We start from the raw sequence: 19852 nt of genomic DNA, 5'->3' as shown, positions 1-19852 counted from the left end.
TGAGGGGGCAGAAGCACACGTATCCAGCTACACAGCAATGGGTGTGTGTAAGTTCCCAACATAAAATGGACAACAATGGATCTTGCCCTCCGTGTTTCAATCCCAAGCCTGAAACAAGAGCTTGAAGACGTTTTTAGGACGAGGAAAAGGTAAAAGAGCAAATGACAAACACACTGAAGGCCATCATGCTGTAACACTTCTAGAACAGAATTAAATAATAGAAAAGGTAATGTGATAAGGCAGCGAATTTTGGAGCACACTGAAGACGGCTGAAGTTTAGAAATGCTCTGACAGAAAAAACGAATTGTTAAAACATTTAGTATTTTTGGATTTTTTGTTGCAAATACATGACACTAATTTCATGTTGGACAATGCGCTATAAATTAGACAGTATTTCAAGACAGTTGTACTTTGGAAATGTTAATTTTTATTGCATGCTTCCCATAAACAAGATGAACACATATGTAATTAAGTCACATTCTTCTCACAGGACCTATATTAATACAAAGTTTAAAATAATCTTTTGCTGTGTTGTTTCCTGTGCCCAAGAGAAATTTTGATTTCTTGGAACCTAATTTCTTTACTGGTGTGCACAGCCTGCTTACCTCTCATCTAGTAAAGCAGAATTAAAGTTGCATTTAGTTGCTAAGGTGCTTTTGTGTACATTGCTGTGCACTTTTTAAACATTGTACAACAGTGTTCCCAGTTAAGCCAATGATGCATTTAATTAGTCTTAGTCCTGCTCTCTTAACTCTTAATCCTACACTGCTAGAAGAGAGTTAAGCAGGCAGTGCAAGCTGTGTGCACCAGTAAAGAAATTAAGTTTCAGGAAACAGAAATTTCAGCTAGGCACACAAAACAACACATTAAGAAAATGATGACGCTCAGTGTGGCAAACGGTAAGATTAAAAACAAAACAAAGAAGGATGAAACACTAGTGAAAAAAATATGTTCATACAGGCCATGCAGATAATCTGCAACAAGAAAGCTGACTTCAGCATGATCACAATTGACAGCGAAATTAAAAAAATTATATTTGTTGAGTAGAAAGTCACTCGGCAGCATGGCGGAACCACGTCATGGCGGCCCTCTCGAGATCCTTTAGGGTGGCATCTGGGTGTCTGACGTCATTAGTCAATGTGCCTGCATGCATGAGCAAAATTATCCTTCCTATAAGTTTTGGAGACCACACAAAACTTGGACCAGTATATAGTTTACTAAAGAGACAAAACTAAATACCAGCACTAAACTTAGCAAAGTGTGAATAATAGGTGTATAAGTCATAAGCTGTTACAATGTCGTAGATTATATATATATTTCGCCATGGAAAATCCATCTAGTTAGGCAATAAGGGATCAAATCTGTCAAAGTAGCCTCGATACGGTGAGTATATTGCTTGACACTAGATTTAAAAAGAAGTAAGGGATATCAAACTTGCTACACCTAACTCGCCACACATTAGCTTGCACAGATTCAGCTCGGATAATTTTTTTCCCCTTCGTTCCAAACCAACTGAAGCTTATTGCCGCATTCCTGCTAAGGTGGGACTGTAGAATGTGTGTCGTTTTCTGTTTTGTTGAGTCCCCTCCTTGGACAGCCAAGTACTTCTTCAGTTAAAAAGAAACAAGAAAAAATACAGCTATAAAGATAAATTGGAATTCAGTTAACACTGAAAGTTTTGCAACCTAAATGATTTCTTGGTAATAGAATAGTGCTAACTGGCTTTTACTTTTACTCAGATTCTTTAAAATTGTCATAGATAGTTAATGTAAAATCCTACAGCATGTCATGAATGAGACTTAGTGTCATAAGTAACATCAGTATCAATTTCTGTCTTGTAACTACAGCCCACTGTAGCTACAAGACAGGCAATTTCACACTGAGCCTAGGCCATCAAGCAACATGATTAGGGTGTGGAGTACTAATTAAAACGTGCTTACAGCCATAAAATTGGCAAAATTACAAGAATAGACAAAGCAGAGAAATTACCATCTGATGTAGAGCTTGTCTGTCTGTCTCAAGCTTTCTGTCAAAGTCGAGCACGTCTGTCGCATCAGAAAAAGGCAAATCAGGGCAGCCACAAGGTTGTGAAGGTGCACTGTTGGCATTGCTGAGCAGCTCATTAAGGTATTGTGAATGGGCCTGCTGGGTCTGCTTAATACCATTAAATATCTGTAAGACCCTTTCCATGAAGGCTACAAAAAAAAAAAAATTAATGGCATTAGTATTATGTAAATTTTCATTTCAGTGCTATTTGCAAGATGAAAAATTACCGCATTTATTTGAATATAGGTAGACCTTCTTTTTCGAAACTGTTACCCAAAATTAGCTATCGACCATATTCGTGAACACAGCTAGCCAGAGTACCAAGCTGAGTTCCACCATGACGCCTGCCGTAAGGCCAGTCTGGAGATTATTAAGACTGGCTTTAAAGAATGCTGCATATTTAATGCGCTCAACGGTGCATGAACAACATCATTTGGGATGCCAATGCGAAGCATCTAGCGAGGATGTCTTCTCTGCCAGTTCAGACGAGGTTACAGCTTGTGGCATCAACATACGAGATTTAGTAGCTGAGAGGTAAATAAAGGTGTGTCATGGTCAAAGTGTTTCATTTTTCTAGAAAGATATAGGTCTACCTATATTCAAATCATATTTAAAAATTTTTCTGTGAGTTTACTATATAAGGGTCAAGTATGTCAGTAGTCAACCTATTTTCGTGTACATATGGTAGTTGATCTGGCAACACTTGGAAAAAAAAAACAAAAAAAAAGAAAACAGAAAGTTGCCATCAGCCATAGTTGGAACATAAACAGTGGAGCACATGCCTTCTTTATAGTTTTTGTCACCTAGCACTGGCCTTGTGATAACAGTGTGAGTTAGGATTCACGATTTGTGCAACGCTGCAGCCACACTACGGACAACAAGTGCTTTTCTAAGCCACCGCTTGCATGCTAGCAACCGTCATAGCTCAGATGATGGGGCGCACTCCTAAAGGAGGAAGAAGCGATAAACTGCACCACTGACTCATGGCAGTGTCACTCCATCATGATGACATTGAGTAAAAGTAGTGTGCCAGCGGCAACATACAAAAGCTTTTCTTACACGCTGCATAGCTGCGCCATAGGATTGGCTAATGAATACTCACGCTCACACCACTATCGTGAAGTGAAAGCTAGGTGAGCAAACTGTGTAGAAGCTATGCACTTTGCTGTTTGCGTTTCAATTTACACAGGTACATAGCACAAGTGAAAGAAACATATTGTTCAGTTACACAAGCTTAAGAGATGGAGCTCTAAGAACTTTCTGCTTATCATTTACACTCCAGCATTCAACAGGGAACATGTGAATGCAAGCTGAAATATAAAAATGCAGATATATTAATGACTGGACAGCCAGCAATATTGCATGTAATACTGAACCCGAGCTTGTTATTATGGCTTCATGATAGAAAAGCAGAGTGACGAACGGGACAAGAAAGAGAGAATAGGACTAAATAAGCACTGGCTGCTACACTGCAACCGCAATATATACGCTTTAGAAAATCAAAAAGAAGGAACTAAAAAAAAAGCGCCTAAAAACCAGACATGTGTCCTTAGTGAAAACGAAACGAGCATCTAATCTCTTTGTCACGGAGATAGCCAATTGCAAAGGGCATTCATGTGTCAGCTCACTTCTTGCTGCAGTGGCTTAGAGGCTATGATGTTGTGCTGCTAAGCTTGAGCTCGCAGGTTCAATTCCTGGCTGTCGCATGCATTCTGATGGGAGCAGAATGCAAACATGCTCATGTGCAATGCACTGGGTGCATGCTGAAGAACCCCAGGTGGTCCAAATTTTTCTCGAGCCTCCCATTATGGTGTGCCTGGCTCATAATCATATCTTGCTAGAGGCATGTAAAAAGCCAGAATTAAAATTTCTAGTGTCAGCGATAGGGTTGCCTTGACCTACAAAAAAGTTGGCTATCTCCTTGACTGAATGATTGGACACTTCATTGTCATATTGCCGTCGTAATGCCGTAATGGTCGTTCCACCTTCGTCATTCTAATATCATCCGACTCTCTCCGTGCCGTCATCACTACATCATCGTAATCCCATGGTTATCAGCACGCCATTGTCATCGCACTGTTTTCCATTGTCATCACTTCAAACATGTCATCTTATTGTCGTCACCATCGTTGTCATGCAGTTGTTGCCGAACCTTCATCACAGTCACTTGCATCACCCATTGTCGTTATGCTGTAGTCGTCACATTGTCGTGATTATACCATAGTCATCGTTTCAAAATTGCCATCTCCTTGTCGCCATGGCATTGTCGTCATACCTTTGTTGTTCGATAGACGTCATACTTTATCATTATATCTTCGTCACACAGTCTTCATTATACCGTCATGCTCACGGGCAACCTCGCCAAGCGAGTGCTATAAGAAAGTGAGCTGATACCGGAGACACCATATGTCGCCTATAGCCAAAGCAACGAGTCTCAGAATGGCCACTGTAGATTTTTTAAATGAATGTGGCTTCAGCAATGTGGTGTGCTGCTATATTGCTTGAATGCTAATCATATTACATGGACAGTCATCATGAGATGGGTTCTGCCATAATTTTTTCTGTCATGAAGCTGCAAGATAACTAAAGAACAAAGCTGATTTAGTGCTAAGGGCATCACCTTCTGTTTCCAATATGCTACAATGAACAACAATCTAAGTTAGTGCTAATGGACTATCACGAATGCGAATGGTACCTATAGAATACAAAAAATAACTTGTCTCAAGTAAGTATTAAATGAGAAAGCAAGACAAATCAGTCTTCACAGATAAAATACTGAAAATTTTGCCTTAGCAACACTAAAACCCAACACTGAACCCTATTAACTATAACGATTAATAGAAGGTGGACGACATACCGAGCACTTGTGAATCTGCGTGTGACCTTGTAGCTCCAGTGAGATATGTGAATATCAGCCTGTACGATGAATCTGAACATAAACACCACCACAGGTTATGCTCTGCCTGACTGCAGTGCATTAAATGTCCAAAAACAAATTATAATCAGTGAACAAAGCCAGCATAAAGGTTTATTTTACATGCGGGACATACCAAGACGTTGCAACTCTGTGAAGCTGGCAACTTCAGCATGTGTCGAAGCAGGCCTGCGTAAACCACCTGAAACAAAGACGTAAGAGGATAGTTAGATAGGCTCAACACGCCTGAAGTAGGCAGAGTCCTAATTGCATTAAAAAAACTAAATATCAAGAACTACAGCACCATAACAAACATAGCAATGCAACATCAGGATGACGCACCAAGCACATGTGGTTCCGTGTGTGGCCTTGTAGCTCCAGCAAGGGGTGTGGATACTGGCGTGTATGATGAACCTGCACATAAAACAGACCACAGGCATTTGACCATAGCTAATAAATGTAAAAAAAAATTAAAAAGTCGAAACAATGAATGACAGCAACACAACGATGCATATCCCATAAATGACATACCACAAGTTTGCAATTCCGTGAATGAGCCAGCAGCTTCCGACCTGTGCAAAGCATCTAAAACAAAAACAGCATGGATTAAACTCCACCTGCATAAAGAACATAACATTGCATATGAATTACACCCCGCGGGCACATGTGGATTCGTGCGTGACCTTGTAGCTTCATGCAGCAACAGATGTGGATACTGGCTTGTAGGCTGAACCTGAATGTAGAACAGACCGTAGGTTATGCTCCACATGACCATAGTCTAATAAATGTACAAAAACTAATACTATGAACAGTGAATCACAGCTGCACAAAGATGTATATGACATAGGTGATTAACCTTGAGTTTGCAAGTCTGTGTATAATCTTGGAGCTTTAGCGTGAGTAGCTACAGACCTGTGCAAAGCATCTGAAACAACAAAGACACCATGGCTTACACTCTGCTTGATAGCAGAATGCACAAGCAGACAAAAATTTTAATATACTAGCTTAGACCAGCAAAACATTGAATGTGCCAATAAACTGCATGCATGACACACGAAGCATTTGTGTCATGTCCCGTTATGTCTTACGCTGATATTTGTTCAAAAAAGCCTCAGTAGCCTGTAAGTGGTCTTAAATTTTTTACAAAAGGTGCAGAAGCTGGGATGGTAAGGCAAAGGGGTATTCTGTAAGTGTCCACACAGTGTACACTTACAAGATATACCCTCTCTCCTATGATCTGTACAATGCATCTTAATCATAATATGCAGTGCTCCAGTGCACAAGTGTGGTACAAAGCAACATTAAACTGCAATCACGTATGTAAAGACATACCAGGCGCTTGTGCTTCTACCTGCCTTCTCTCAAAAGGCATAGATGCTGGTCTGTACAGTACAGCTGAAACAGAAAGAGGCCACTGGTTATGCTTCACCTCAACACAAAATACATATAAAAAGAAAGAAAACGCTATGTGCCAACACAGAGGCATTATTTCACGGCTGGTGAGACAATTAAGAAGCTGCAGGAGAATAATTAGCTTTACATAGTCCTGTAAAGTTGCATTACAAACATTGTGCACCAGTCTGCTAACAACTTTGCAGAGCGAAATTCTTATGTTGGAGCGGCCGTCTTAAAAGGCCAGCTTAGAAACCTTGAAAGAAATGTAATATGGTACTGTAATTTGCTGAGCCTGTGGGTGAAGCTTCCAGCAATCTGACAGTCTTAAGCAGATACTGTCATTACTGCCAGTTCAGAAAATGGAGTTCATCCTCATGCTGGAGACGTATATGGAAAGCTAGGTCAAAATAACTAGTTCCTAAGTCAGGAGCTGTAGGTGAAGTTAAAGATTAGCACAATGCTCCACAGTGTGCATAAAGTCAAGGCCTAAGCCTGCAGACTCAGTTCGTCAAGCCGACGTTCAAAGTGAGGTATGGTAGGAAAGATCTACAACAATGGTGCACTAAGCATGTCGTAAAGTTTCACATCCTCAAGAGCCATAAAATTCACAGGCAACAAACTGTTTGCTGATCAGAACTCAAATAGAACAGCTAAGTAAAAGGAAGAGCAAGTTTAAGTGTGCCTGGCTGAAGACTCGATATGGTGCGACCAGTGGTCCCCAAGCAAAGGTGTACAAATTTGGTTTAATTAACTTTTGAGTATGATACCGGTTTAATTGCTACCGCAGCATAAATGACAAAACAATTTAGGGTGGATGACTATCCTGGCAGTAGAGCATGCGTGCCTTTTGTTATTCTCTGTGTTAACCTGAATAACAAATGGCACGCATGTTCTACTCAACATCACAAACAATTTGTAACCTGTACTCATAACATTGTCTATGCCATTCCACTTTCATGCGGAAGAATGTATGTTAGTCAAACCGGCAGATGCATCAATGAGAGATTAAAAGAGCATCGATATAACGTCACTCGGGTAATCTTGGGTTATTTGTGTATTCACTGCAGAGATTGTTCCTGCAAGCCCATGTTTGAAAGTACTTCCATTCTGTATAGGGCTCATAGCAGGATGACGAGGGAGATTGTGGAGGCCTACGAGATTGCAAAATTAGAGTAAAAATGCTTAAGCAAGCCTTCGGTATCACTATCTGAAAAGGAGATACGATTCCTCGGTTTATCTTTGTGACCACTACAATACATATTTTCCCCATGCCTTGCACACGTGTACGGTTTATTGAAATTCACCACTGAATTTTCTTTTTTTGCTGTTACATTTGTTTCCGCTCGTACGCTATATATTTATCTATGCGTGCGAAAATAACATGTATAGTTGAAAGTGAAGCGCTGTGCCTGTATATCTGTTTCTTCCTACGTCCTCGTACAGTCGCGCTTATACCACTCTACCATGGATTCTAACCAACTAGCCCGCCAACGTGTTTTAATCCACGGGAAGCTGTGATTGCTATGTATATGCTGTCACCAGACTGGTCCACATCGCAAAATTCCTGCGCACCGCCACAAATGCCGCCCCTCGCAACTTGGCTGAGCGAAATTAAGGTTCGGAGGTGGTTCGCAAACTTCCACTGGCTGAAAGGAGGTGGCAGCGACACCAGGAGGATTCCTTGCGTTAATATGTTCGCCAGCAGCTGCCAATATTGCGCGCACATCGGCCTGCACGGCTTGGCTGACGGGAAGGTAGGCAGTCGCTCTAGACATGGAAGCCATGCTGACGTTACTGCTCGCTTGTATTCCTCGTTGTTCAGATTCTCCATCATGAGTAAATTGATGTGTGCGTGTTGTTTACGCGAGTGACATTGAGAGTATAGCACTGGACTGCACTTTAAAAGCGGCAGACTAACGCTACAAAAATGGAGGAATGAAAAATGCGACGATAACTTACTTTCGTATTCGTTTTCCATGGCGCGCTTCCCGCCAACCGTAAGCCCTAAAGAATGTGAAAAACAAGGCCATCACACGTATGTCCGCAGGCCAGACTGATCAGAAACAGTTAGCAAATGACAACAATTACCTTCGATTGAAACGTAGGCTTGCTCCACGAGCCCAACTGTAAAAACTATTTGAGAAAACGCGCGAAACCCCGAAACTATGTAGGACCTATGCGAACACGGAGCCCACGGGAGAAACTTCACAACTCCAATTTTGTTTCTTCTATACCGGTACAACCTAAACACTACGCTGTCGTTACAGCATCTGGCTAGCTCATTGCCACATTTTGCGACAAAAGCAGTGATCACTCAGAGTTGCCTGTCCTAAGACTATTCCAAGAATTCTTTAAACAGTTCATTTATTTAAGCACGAAGCATGTCATGCCTCTCAGGTAAACTGCTTTGCACTGCACCACATCATGCCCAACTAGAAAATTTACCACGCAATAAGCTACTAGAAGTAGCTAAAAAATCAGCAGTCTTCTGAAGTCAGCTTGATTTGCAGCTCCTAAAATTGGCTATTATTCAATTAGGGGAAGGAAAGAACAGATTGAATATACATATGTCTGATCAGAAAGTTGTGGTGGTGTGCTGCAGGCTAAGGAAATGAAAGGAAGCCGTTTTGCCATTGGTCTACCTCTGTCCCAAAACCAGGCACCGCAACCGAGGCGACTTCACTTGGCTTTGACATCTTCAAGTTCGTTTGCCCGAGCACAGAATACTCAGTCGAGGTGAGCTCAATGCACATCACCCACATTGGGGATGCAAGGACGTATGGCCAAGAGGATGCCACCTTGACAAAGCAGACACCACAGACCTCAAATTAACAAATGACGCCAACTATCGCAACTGCCAGACCCTCCATTAAATCCGGAAGGGCAGTACACTTACCTAGCATGGGCAACTGGGGCCTTCATCCTGAGTGCCAGTGTGACTCTGCCCCAAGAGGCAGCGAGCATTATCCATTATTCCACACTTACAGCCACGTTCAATTAAACATCCAATTAAGCCACATTCACAAATTCAGGGTTTCAGGCTGGGACCATTTCCATGATGCACTTGAGTCTGCAGAATGTGAAGGTGTTGAGGAATCGCTAGCAACACGCATCCTTCACACACTGCAAAGAGCGTCATGCAAACTATAGCTTACTGGGGCAACATCCAGCCCTGACAAGCACCTGCTGCAACTTTGGGGTGAGCAAGCCAAGCTGCATATTGCATACTTAAATTGAGCCGCATGCAACAAACCCTCATCAATGTTCTTCACAAGACTGAGCAGGCAAGATGTCATGCTAAGAAACTTGCCAGAGACTAGTGGATAGATCACTGCGCGTCATTTGAATGTATAGGTCTCAGTAAGATGCGACACATTCTCAGCTATAACAGGATGAACCAAATACTGTAATACTATTGAAAACATGCTGCTCGATCTTCAGTGCACATCTCAGTAATTTGAGGAACAAGCTACAGATGCTTTCCCCGACCGCCTCACAGTGACTGACCGTCACCAGAGTTGTACGCGCCTTAATGACCACTTGCGAAGGAAGGAATGGAAAGCCTCTTTATGATGGCGGAACCTGTTGTTGCTCTCGAACATCTCAACACTTGAAGCGCACGTGGGCAAGATGGAGTCATTTTGCAGATGTTGAGGAATCTTGCCAAAACGAGGAAGCAAGCACTATTGCTTGTAAGCAATGAAATCTGGAATATTGGAATTCCCCACAGAGTGAATACACTTGGTCATGATGCCACTACCGAAACCAGGCAAGAAACCTAACACCATAACCACCCTTTGATCAGTCTCACTCACACTGACAGTGTGCCAATTGACTGAAGGAATGTGCGTTGCAACGCTGAACCACCATATGGGAAAGACAAGACTATTTCCACCTGTGCCAGATTGGTTTCTGGCCGAAGGTTGACACGTGCAACAATAGCCTCTTTCTGCATCAAAGCATCACCAAACCAGCCGCCTCGGAGGAAAGATATATGGGTTCGTAGTCACAGTCGAACGAAGAAGAATGTTGAGCACAGTCTGCAATGAGGAGGTACTGGTGGCCTTTCATGAAGCCTGCCCAGGCATTAGGGTTGCCAGTGTTGCCAAAGCCTCTTATGCAGCCAAATGTTTGAAATATGAAGTTATAGTAAACAGCCAAAGACTTTTACCAACTGCACAGGTGGAAATGCAGGTAAAACCCGGACCAGCACACTTGGTTGCAGGAATGATTCGCTGATGAAGTAAGAAGGTGACTTAACACTTGGTGATAAGGTATACCGAATGCAATTATGTGCAGTGTGTATATGTACTGTTAGGCCGAAACAGATGAATTTTCTCCAAAGCAATATAAAAAGCTCATTTTTTTCAGGATGCCACTCACGGGCTTTAGACATGTGTGGACAGGGTTATATAAAGCTGCATAGGCAAAATGATACAACTAGATACAGCTGTTCAGCATAATATTCTCCCTGGGCTAAATTCTGGCTCCTTGAACTCATTCAAGATCATTAACTGTAGCACTAAAGTAGTGGACCACTACCAGAACAATTAAAGCATGTAGTGTGCCTATCTCAATTCTTGTGCTTATGCCAGCCTTCTTTTTTACAGCAATAGCTGCTATGGGCTAACTCCCCTGGTTGTTCTGATGTCTACTGGTGTTGTCACTGGAATTCCCAAATTTCTTTCTAGAATATTGCAAATAAAGTTTTCGTTGCGCTGCAAGGTTTCAAACATACGATCAAAAGATTGGCAGTTCACAATTCTATATTTCAACCACTCTGCTGAAGGTACAGTCATGGTGAATACTGATCCTGGAGAGCGCAATCAAGCCAACAGGTGCCATGATTGGCTACCACTTGCTCAATGTCTGTGTATTGTATGTAGAGTTGGCATCCACGCTTTCAAGTTCTGACACACCACCTTCCCACTTGTGAAGGCAGCCCTATGTTAATTTTTCTTACATGTAATGACAGTGATTGGGTGCATCTGCTTCATTAATCTTCTTCTAGTGCTTGGCTTCTCAAATTTACTGGCTGGGACTGTTGGTATCTTGTTTTCCTCAAGCACAGTGCAAGACCTAGCAATGGGTAGCCTAAATATATATTTGAGAAAACCAAAACAAATTTAGCAGTAAGCTAAAGGGTTGTTTTGGTGGAGATTAGTGGCCAAGTCTGGATATGAAAGAGGAGGGAGAAAAGTCGAGTCTTTCCACTTCAACACTGCGAGGCACAACTCCCACAAATAAATACGACTCGTACTTAATTTACTTCCTTAAAGGAGATTACTGACTTGCATTGGCAAGTGTTCACTTCAACAAACACAGCATTAAGCAAGCTTCCTATGCATATTTCACCAGCTACTGCATCATTGTTCCACATTACGAGTGAAACTGCAATTTTCTTTATGTCACAACTTGCCCAATTTCGTGTTTTGCAGTAGGATGTTAGCAGTGCTATTAAGGCACTTAAATACTCATTAATAGTAGTAGAGAAAAAAAAAATAAAAGTAAGAAAGCAATGGCTTTTTGTGCATAGACTGCCTACACCTGGTGCTCTCATGGTCATCTGTTAAACTATTCTAAACAAGAAAAGCTTCTACACAATTATTGTGCAAAGTCAGACCACAACTAAACCAGAGGCATCCTTGGTAAGCAACATATATTTATTTGGTGACATTTTCTGCGGCCCTGCTGTTGGGCTTTCTTTCCTTCCTTTTCAGCTGTGCAGGTTCACTAAGAAGTGATGAGACAGTTTGACAATTTAAATCATTGAAAGATTTAGCGAAACCTTTTTCGGGTAGTTTTTTCTTGGTTTCATAGTCTGCACATTGCATTTTAAGGCATGTTTTCGATGTTTCTTGCTTTTTTTTTATGTGTAGGGCATGTTAACACTTTTTACACCATGTCAAGTATGTGGTGCAATAGAGTTCTTGGATGGAGTCTTGCCCTTTCATTCTGTACAATATCATGTCGGTTTTTTGTGTCCAAGGCTGTTTTACATTTGGGTGTGATTGTAGCATTTTTCTAAGTTTTGCCTCTGTCACCCAAGCTTGAAAGCTTGCTACCCACTGCTGGTGGTATGACACATGTGACTTTTTTTTTCAATAAAAGGAAGTCTGTCGCTTATCCTGTGCACTGGTTGTCTTTGTCTTGTTGAATTGCAATTTGTTGCCTATATTTGCTCTGTTGTTACATTTCGGATTAGGAATGTCTATCATGGTTGACATCATTTAACCATATTGCACACAATGTGGATGATAAGTACTAGGAATATATCGCCACCATAAACATAATAAATAGAAGTTAATAATTCAAGAATAGTGCCTTTGCATGGTGGTGCAGCCATGAATTGTGGCTATAAGGTGCCTGTGGTGCAGGTAGCATTGCTTCAGCAGAATATAGTTCAACTCTACTACTTTCAAACATCGTTGCTTTTATCTGCATTTGTATAGCTCCAGTTCCTGTGAACAACACACATCTGGTGGAAGAGCGGCTCGCACCTGCAGTTTGGGCCAATGAATAGCCAATATTCTGTCCGTTTTCATGTTATTAGCATATTATTAAAGGCAGTCGTTTTTATAGTAGCCTGTCTGCCCAGTGTAGAAGTCGTTAGGGGGTGTTAGGATCTCGTACACACCTTCAGCTCTGCAAGGGACACAGCATCTGGCACATAGTTTGTCACAGGCCATATCTTCAGGGCAAGTTGAATTTACTCGCAAAGGGAGAACCAAGCTTGTTGAAATTAAAGTAAACCGCCTGTACACTCAGTGGCCTTCTTCATCTTGTGTGACATGTGGTTATAGCAACCCTTGCTTTATGCACTTCTTGTCCGGCAGCTGTCTTTTACTTTTGAAACACTCAGGATAGCTTTCAGCAAGCTGGACAGGAATAACGGTGAAAAACCAGCAGATGTTAATTGTCAAACTTTCATGCAAAGCTTCATACAGTATGATGAGGGCGTAAATAAGTGAGGGTGTTCAAGGCCTTGCAGCACATGTCATGAGTTTGGAGCAACATGACGTATAGCACTTTTTTTATCGCATGATATAGGTTCAGCAGGTGTGGCCATGGTTGAAGTGCAGCGCAAGGTCAGGAAAACAGATATCTATGAGTAGCACCCTGGTAAAGGAGATGCGGGGAAAACTAGTGGAAAGCCTGTTGAACATATGGTTGACCCAGCTGCTGGCTTCACCAGGCAAAGTGTGATAAAAAGAAGGAAGTCAACACATCAGAAGGGTTTTACATATAAGCACTGTGCTAAGGTTCTCAGGCAGGTCTCTGTGATAACACGCCAACAAGCCTTAGTGTGCAAGCTATGCACGACCAACTACATATGCCTTCTGCTCGGACAAAGAACTGCTCATTGTAACTAACGAGGATGGAGTGGACAAAAAAAAAAAAAAAAAAAAAAAAAAAAAAAAAAAAAAAGCAGCTCCATTAATCTGGTCTCACTGGTATCAACAGTGTTTTGTAAGTGTGCATCGCCATACTCCCCAATGCCTTCTTGGGTGACATCAGCAAGGACCAGTTTGCAGCAAGGGGTAATAGACATCTTTACAAGCTAAACATGCATGCATGCATGGAGAGCACATTGCATCCAAAAAGTTGGCACTTCACAGGGGCACTGGAGAAGGAATAGATTATTGACAGTGGGCAAAGACAAGCTTCTCTGCTACTAAACACCCAGCACTGTTGCCATGTAACGACCTCTGAAACAATCCTTCTCAAAGAGGAATTTAAATCATCTGTGTGTATCCATAAAGAGGGCAGACAGGCAAAGCCCCTTCAGCAATGCTGCCAGCTTCAAAAGGCCCACTTTGCACATCCTGAATGCTTCCTTCTTAGGCATTACTGGGAGCAAGCATTCTGTGGTTTTGTCCAAAAGTTGTCATTGGGAGCACTGTTGGTTTGGTGGCAATACAGTTCAGAAGCGATTGCAACAAACCTCCCTTCCTAGTTGGTCTGGAGGCTCACAGTGCTCAGGAAGAACACCATGAGACAAGCAAGGTGACTGGATGCCTCCAAGCCCTTGCTCGTTTATCACACTCTTCTGCTAGTAACAACCAAGAGACCTGAAACCAACAAGCTCAAGTTCAGAACTCATGTGGTTACTGTGGAGGATCCATAATAAAAAGCACAAAAACAGAAAACTCAAGGGAAAGCACAAAGCACCATTCAACACTTAGTATTGCAGCAGCCCACCCCTACTTTTACTTTGTCTGGTCGTGCTACATTTTTTACAATAGATAGGCATGAACTTCTCCTGTGCACAGCTTACTGAAGAGAGCATAGGCGATGTTCCTAATCAGTGTCCGATTTTTATATACACTATGTGCTGGCTTAAAGAGGCTCGAAACACTGCAATGGAAGCTTCTAGTGGAAAAGGTGCCTGGAAGAAAAAAAAAAGGAAGCAGTGCTGCAACCATCACGGCAACACCTTGTCCCCTTAATAAAAATTGTGCTTCCATATCAACTTCAGCCCTCCAGTTTAAAGTACCAGTGCACTTATGAACGAATCAATTCTCAAAGGGCATGTGCTGTCCAGCCAAAAGCATGGGTATGAATCTGCATTGTGCTCCTGCATTGAAGGTGAATAATGCATTCCATAATGTCAAATGTGCTTTAGTGGGTTTCCCTGCAATATGAATTTTGTAATGTACAAAGAATCGTCAATGAAGCTTACTACGAGCACAGATGCGCTTGCAAATTATATCACAATTGAATATAATGAGCACAGTGTAAACCTACGTGCCCTTTCCACTCTTAATATGCTTTACTGCATGATGCTTATTTCCACTCATGTATTGTGGTGTAGCAAGCTACAAAAGAAACGTTGCATAATTGGGCTTTTTAAGATTACCTTTCTCGCAACACACCAATGTTTCGCGGTGATACATAAGCAATGTACTGCGGTGAAGCATACTAAAAGTGGAATGGGGCCACTGTCACTGGATATAAGAGTTTTTTAATTATACACTCGCGCACTCGCCGCTTCTCAGGTCGCCTAAGTGGTCATACTATGCTGGGCGATAGCGGCCCCCTCCCACTTTTAGTATGCTTCACCGCGTAACTAAAATGTACTGCGGCGAAGACGCAGCGCATTTGTATTGAGTGAATAAACAAATGATTTTTACAACAGTAAAGAAATAAACGCACACGATGCATCAGTCTACAACACGGAAGAGCGTCGCAACAAACGGTAGCTGATTCACACAGGCCGTGTAGCCCACTTGTTAGTCATAAAGGATATTATGTGCAATTTAAAATTTCAAACACACAGAAATATGTTTACGTTCATACTCCTTGCGTAATAAAACTGCCAGAACTTCCACAATAGAAAGTAGTCTACAACACAAAAATGTAAAGAACACAGACATATGCCTCGTTTTCAACTCGGTCGTCATGCAAATGACATCTAGCTAGGAAAAACGTGAATAAGCTGTGTGTTAGCATCGTAAACTTCATACTAAGCAAGGTGCACACCACAATCCCGCGACAGCCGCTAATGAGACCAAGACGGGAGCACTGCACGGCTGCACCACTCGTTACAAGCACAACACACCAACCACACATTCAGCACTGAACAGTGGGCGTTCGACACAGTCGCATTTACATGACTTGTAGCTAGCAGCACATCCCTCGATGTCTGTTAAGCAAAGGCGGACACGGCGACACCACATCGCAGTTCGCTGAACTGCGCTGCCGATGCACGGGTCACACAACGCAGATTCTGTACTGCCAGAGCTCACGGAGGCCAAAGCCGCACTACCACTACTCACGGCTTTCCGCCAAGTAACACAGAACCTACAACCAACACACAAGCAACACAAGCACAATCACATGAGGAATGTTGAACAACGCGCGGTCCAGAGAACGATCAAGCCGAGAACAAACACGCCACGGCGTCATTCGGCGGCTCCATCACGCCTTCTCAAAAATCTGTAAATGATCCTGTCCCTGGGTACCTAAGATAAGGTCACGTGAGGGATTTTTGTAAGACATTTAGACGCACGCCCAATGCGGCGGCACTCTAGCTGTACCAGCGGTATGCTAGCGGCATAGAATTATTGTATAAAACTCTATGGCTAGCGGTTCCCACTTCTTCGGGCCATGTGTTCCTCTAGAGTGGGTAAATTAACTCTATGGTTCCTGCAGTCAAACAAAACAGACAAACAGTTCGTACAATTTCTGGTTAGAAACACTTTATTGAAGCTTTTACGTTATCACACACTCTTTACCAGTCTGCCTGAACAAACCGGTGACAAGAAAATAACGGCAAGAGTGACTAGTTAAATGTAAAAAAATAAAAAAGAAAGGAAAAAGACGAGTGACATATGAAAGACCGCCTTTACAGAGCCAGTTTGGCTGAGGTCGGGCATGGCAGAGCCCCATATTAAGCCTCCTGACAAGCGCGTCCACGTTGACGGTGGACCCCGGCGCAGGCGGGGTATGCTGATCCTTGGAGGCCCAGAACTGGCTGGCCTGGGGAGGCTGGGTTGGGGCGGCCCGGGGCTCAACGGCCCTGGTCTCGCCCACTTGGGGTGCCAGGCCCCGTTCTCTCGGTGTTATCTTGGTCCCACTTTCCAATCCCGGAATGGGGTTAGTTTTCGGCATGGGGGGCATTTCCATTTCTGGGTACTGCCCAGGCACGTATCGCTGTGCAGAAGGTCGATGACCGGTCTGGGCAGTTGGCGAGGTGCCTCTGGTAGTCCTCGGGGTTTGCGCTTCAGGTCCCGTTCTCTCGATGTTACCTTGATCCCACTTTCCAATTCCGGAATGGGGTACTTAGGCCTTGTTTCGGCATGGGGGGCATTTCCATTTCTGGGTACTGCCCAGGCACGTACCGCTGTGCAGAAGGTCGATGACCGGTCTGGACAGTTGGCGAGGTGCCTCTGGTAATCCTCGGCGTTTGCGCTTCAGTTCCCGTTCTCTCGATGTTACTTTGATCCCACTTTCCGATTCCGGAATGGGGTACTTAGGCCTTGTTTCGGCATGGGGGGCATTTGCATTTCTGGGTACTGCCCAGGCACGTACCGCTGTGCAGAAGGTCGATGACCGGTCTGGACAGTTGGCGAGGTGCCTCTGGTAGTCCTCGGCGTTCGCGGTTCAGGTCCCGTTCTCTCGATGTTACCTTGGTCCCACTTTCCAATCTCGGAATGGGGTACTTAGGCCTTGTTTTCGGCATGGGGGGCATTTCCATTTCTGGGTACTGCCCTGGCACGTAACAACCGGGGGGCCGCTCGCTCTCATCGACTGGTACGTTTACGCTCTGCTGGCATCAGCCCCTGGACCGTGCGGAAAATGGGCGGCACAGCCGGCTGGAAAGGGTTGATATCTTGACTGCTGTTGCCTCCACACGGGCCCACGTCCCATTGTTCTCGCGCTCCGAAACAAACGGTTTGGTCCCTCCCGGTACTGATATGTCAAAGGGTGGGTCCGGCTCGTCCATTGTCGCTGTGCAGAAGGTCGATGACCGGTCTGGGTAGTTGGCGAAGTGCCTCTGGTAGTCCTCGGCGTTCGCGGGCGCCATGTGATCAGTGGTGAAAGGGCAAGGCTTAAGTCGGCACCTGGTGTGTGCTCTGCGGCACTTCGTGATGTGCAAGTTGAGCCTTCCTCTTTTCACTTTGTGGGAATGGTTGTAGGGACACTTCACCAGGTCATTTAGCACGCCGTTGTATATGTGGCCATATCGTGCGACGCGAGCAGAAGCGTTTTCACGGATTGAGGCGCGCAGGGGTCCTGGCAGCTGCATATTATGGCCGCGTCCGGCGCACTCGCCAGATACGTTGGCCAATGACGTGCAGCCACTTATGCAAACAAGAGCGGCAAGAGTACAGCCGCAGTAACGCACCAAAGCACGCGCTTTCGGACTGATAGTGATGCTAAAGACTAGCAAAGAAAATAATTACGAGGTCAAATTTTATCCCATCTTTACAAGCTTCGCATTGCACTTGACCGTTCTTTCGATCAATACAACTCGCAAAGTTCATTTGCAACACGCATGCTGCCTGTATTGCTAGCGGACGCTCGTCGATATCCAAATTTCGTGACATTCACTTCCTTAAAAAAAGAAGGAAATAAAAGTTATGCAGCCAAGCAAGCAGCTACAACTTCATTATTCAAAAACCTTATTTTTTCCAACATTGTGCGTAACAGTGTTAATTTAAACACCTAATTACCAAATAACTGTTTTATATATGTGGCAATAACCTCTTCAAACACCAATTAATCCTGTCCACTGGGAACTTACACGTTCTTAAACCAGTTGCACCTTTTCGGGTGTATATTTGCTCCACGACGATAATCATCTGGCTTGCGTTTCCTTTCTTGAAAACGCTTCGCTCATTACTTTCCTGTCGAAAATGCGCTATGTCACGGTGATAAGGAGAAAACATAATTTTGTGACGCGAAAACTCAAAAGAAATCTATTGTTTCAGCGTTTCACCATTCATAGACCGGCCACGGCGTCCGCCATTTGCGCGTGCCGGCACCCGAGGGTCTTGGGGGCCACGGAGCGGCGCGCCCGGTTCCTTGCAATACCTCCAGATGGCGCTCGCCTCCGCCCCATCGCGGGCAGTGCAAGAGGCCGCGTTTCTTCCATAGAGCCCGCCTTCGTGCACAGCGTTTCCCGGTAAACATTACGATTACACACGCTCTAGTTGCCGGGAAGCGTGAGAAGCAGTCAGGGATCTTTGAATGCTATCGGCGTTCCACTTTTAAAGGGCCGCTGACTAGGTCTGGCCATTTTGAGCTGACAAGCGCAGAACTTACATTGCGTGATAACGATCGTGTCTGCAAAATATTACATCGCTACGCGCCGCGGAAAGATCTGAAATTTCAAACTGAACGCCGTTTTTTCTTCTCCTCGCGACCGCCGCGCTCCAAGCCGGAGGATGACGTGCTCGCGTCCCTACACCTACGTACTCGAGTCCGCAGTGTGACGTCGCGCGTGGTGACACGCGACTTCGAGAATTATTCAAGGCACATATCTGTTATGTGTGTGATCTATTGCTTGAATTGACGAATTGAAGTTTAGAGAAATAATAAAACACACAAACGGAATGTCTGCGCGCTTTTTTTGCTTCACTTCGCACCGAAGCAAAAGAGACGTATACACTTCTGCTCCGTTTGCTTGTTCCCACGGTCGTGCGGTCACGTGCGCTGGTACCGAAACTGCCATTTTCTAGTGTTCCAGCGCGTGATCATGCTCTGCGATCCGCTTGTTCTGCAACAGTATTCGTGTAGCACTGAATTATAGCGCTACTCATGTGTCCTTGTGCACAGCGCGCAAAATCTTGTGCTGCGCGAAACGATAACAGCTCGCGCGCAACGCCGGCAGCGGATAAACCAGCGGAAGTGCGCATAGCAGAAAAAGAAAAAGCGAGGAGAAAAAAAAAGTGCAGGCGGGGCCCGTGAAATCAACGCCTGTGACATATATGTGTCACGCGATCCTCGAGGCACGGCTGCTCAATGGAACGCACTTGGTTCCATTGATCG

General features: G+C 43.9%; 1 protein-coding gene across 12 annotated transcripts; it reads right to left on the bottom strand.

Moving 5' to 3' along the window:
• Nucleotides 1-404: 404 nt before the first annotated feature.
• On the bottom strand, nucleotides 405-18140 carry LOC126546298 (uncharacterized). 12 transcript variants are annotated; one of them, XR_008608534.2, is made up of 9 exons: nucleotides 8315-18140; nucleotides 6293-6355; nucleotides 5817-5885; nucleotides 5492-5693; nucleotides 5303-5374; nucleotides 5097-5162; nucleotides 4904-4975; nucleotides 1990-2195; nucleotides 405-1143 (listed from the first exon to the last, which is right to left on the bottom strand). XR_008608534.2 is itself a non-coding variant. In XM_072285219.1 (8 exons), the coding sequence occupies exons 3-8, from the start codon at nucleotides 5654-5656 to the stop codon at nucleotides 1960-1962; spliced, it is 513 nt and encodes a 170-aa protein (XP_072141320.1). In that variant the 5' UTR covers nucleotides 5657-5693; nucleotides 5817-6355; nucleotides 8315-18140; the 3' UTR covers nucleotides 405-1959. The 12 variants fall into 12 exon arrangements, 5 of the variants coding, with proteins under 5 accessions (XP_072141320.1, XP_050050432.2, XP_054917504.2 ...); XR_008608535.2 differs by having other exon boundaries at nucleotides 5492-5545; nucleotides 5644-6355; XR_011890942.1 differs by having other exon boundaries at nucleotides 5817-6355.
• Nucleotides 18141-19852: the final 1712 nt, after the last annotated feature.

This window comes from Dermacentor andersoni, chromosome 1 (assembly GCF_023375885.2).
Source record: "Dermacentor andersoni chromosome 1, qqDerAnde1_hic_scaffold, whole genome shotgun sequence".
Classification (NCBI taxonomy): domain Eukaryota; kingdom Metazoa; phylum Arthropoda; class Arachnida; order Ixodida; family Ixodidae; genus Dermacentor; species Dermacentor andersoni.
Note: the sequence above shows the minus strand (reverse complement) of the source record. Positions and strands in the feature narration are given on the sequence as shown.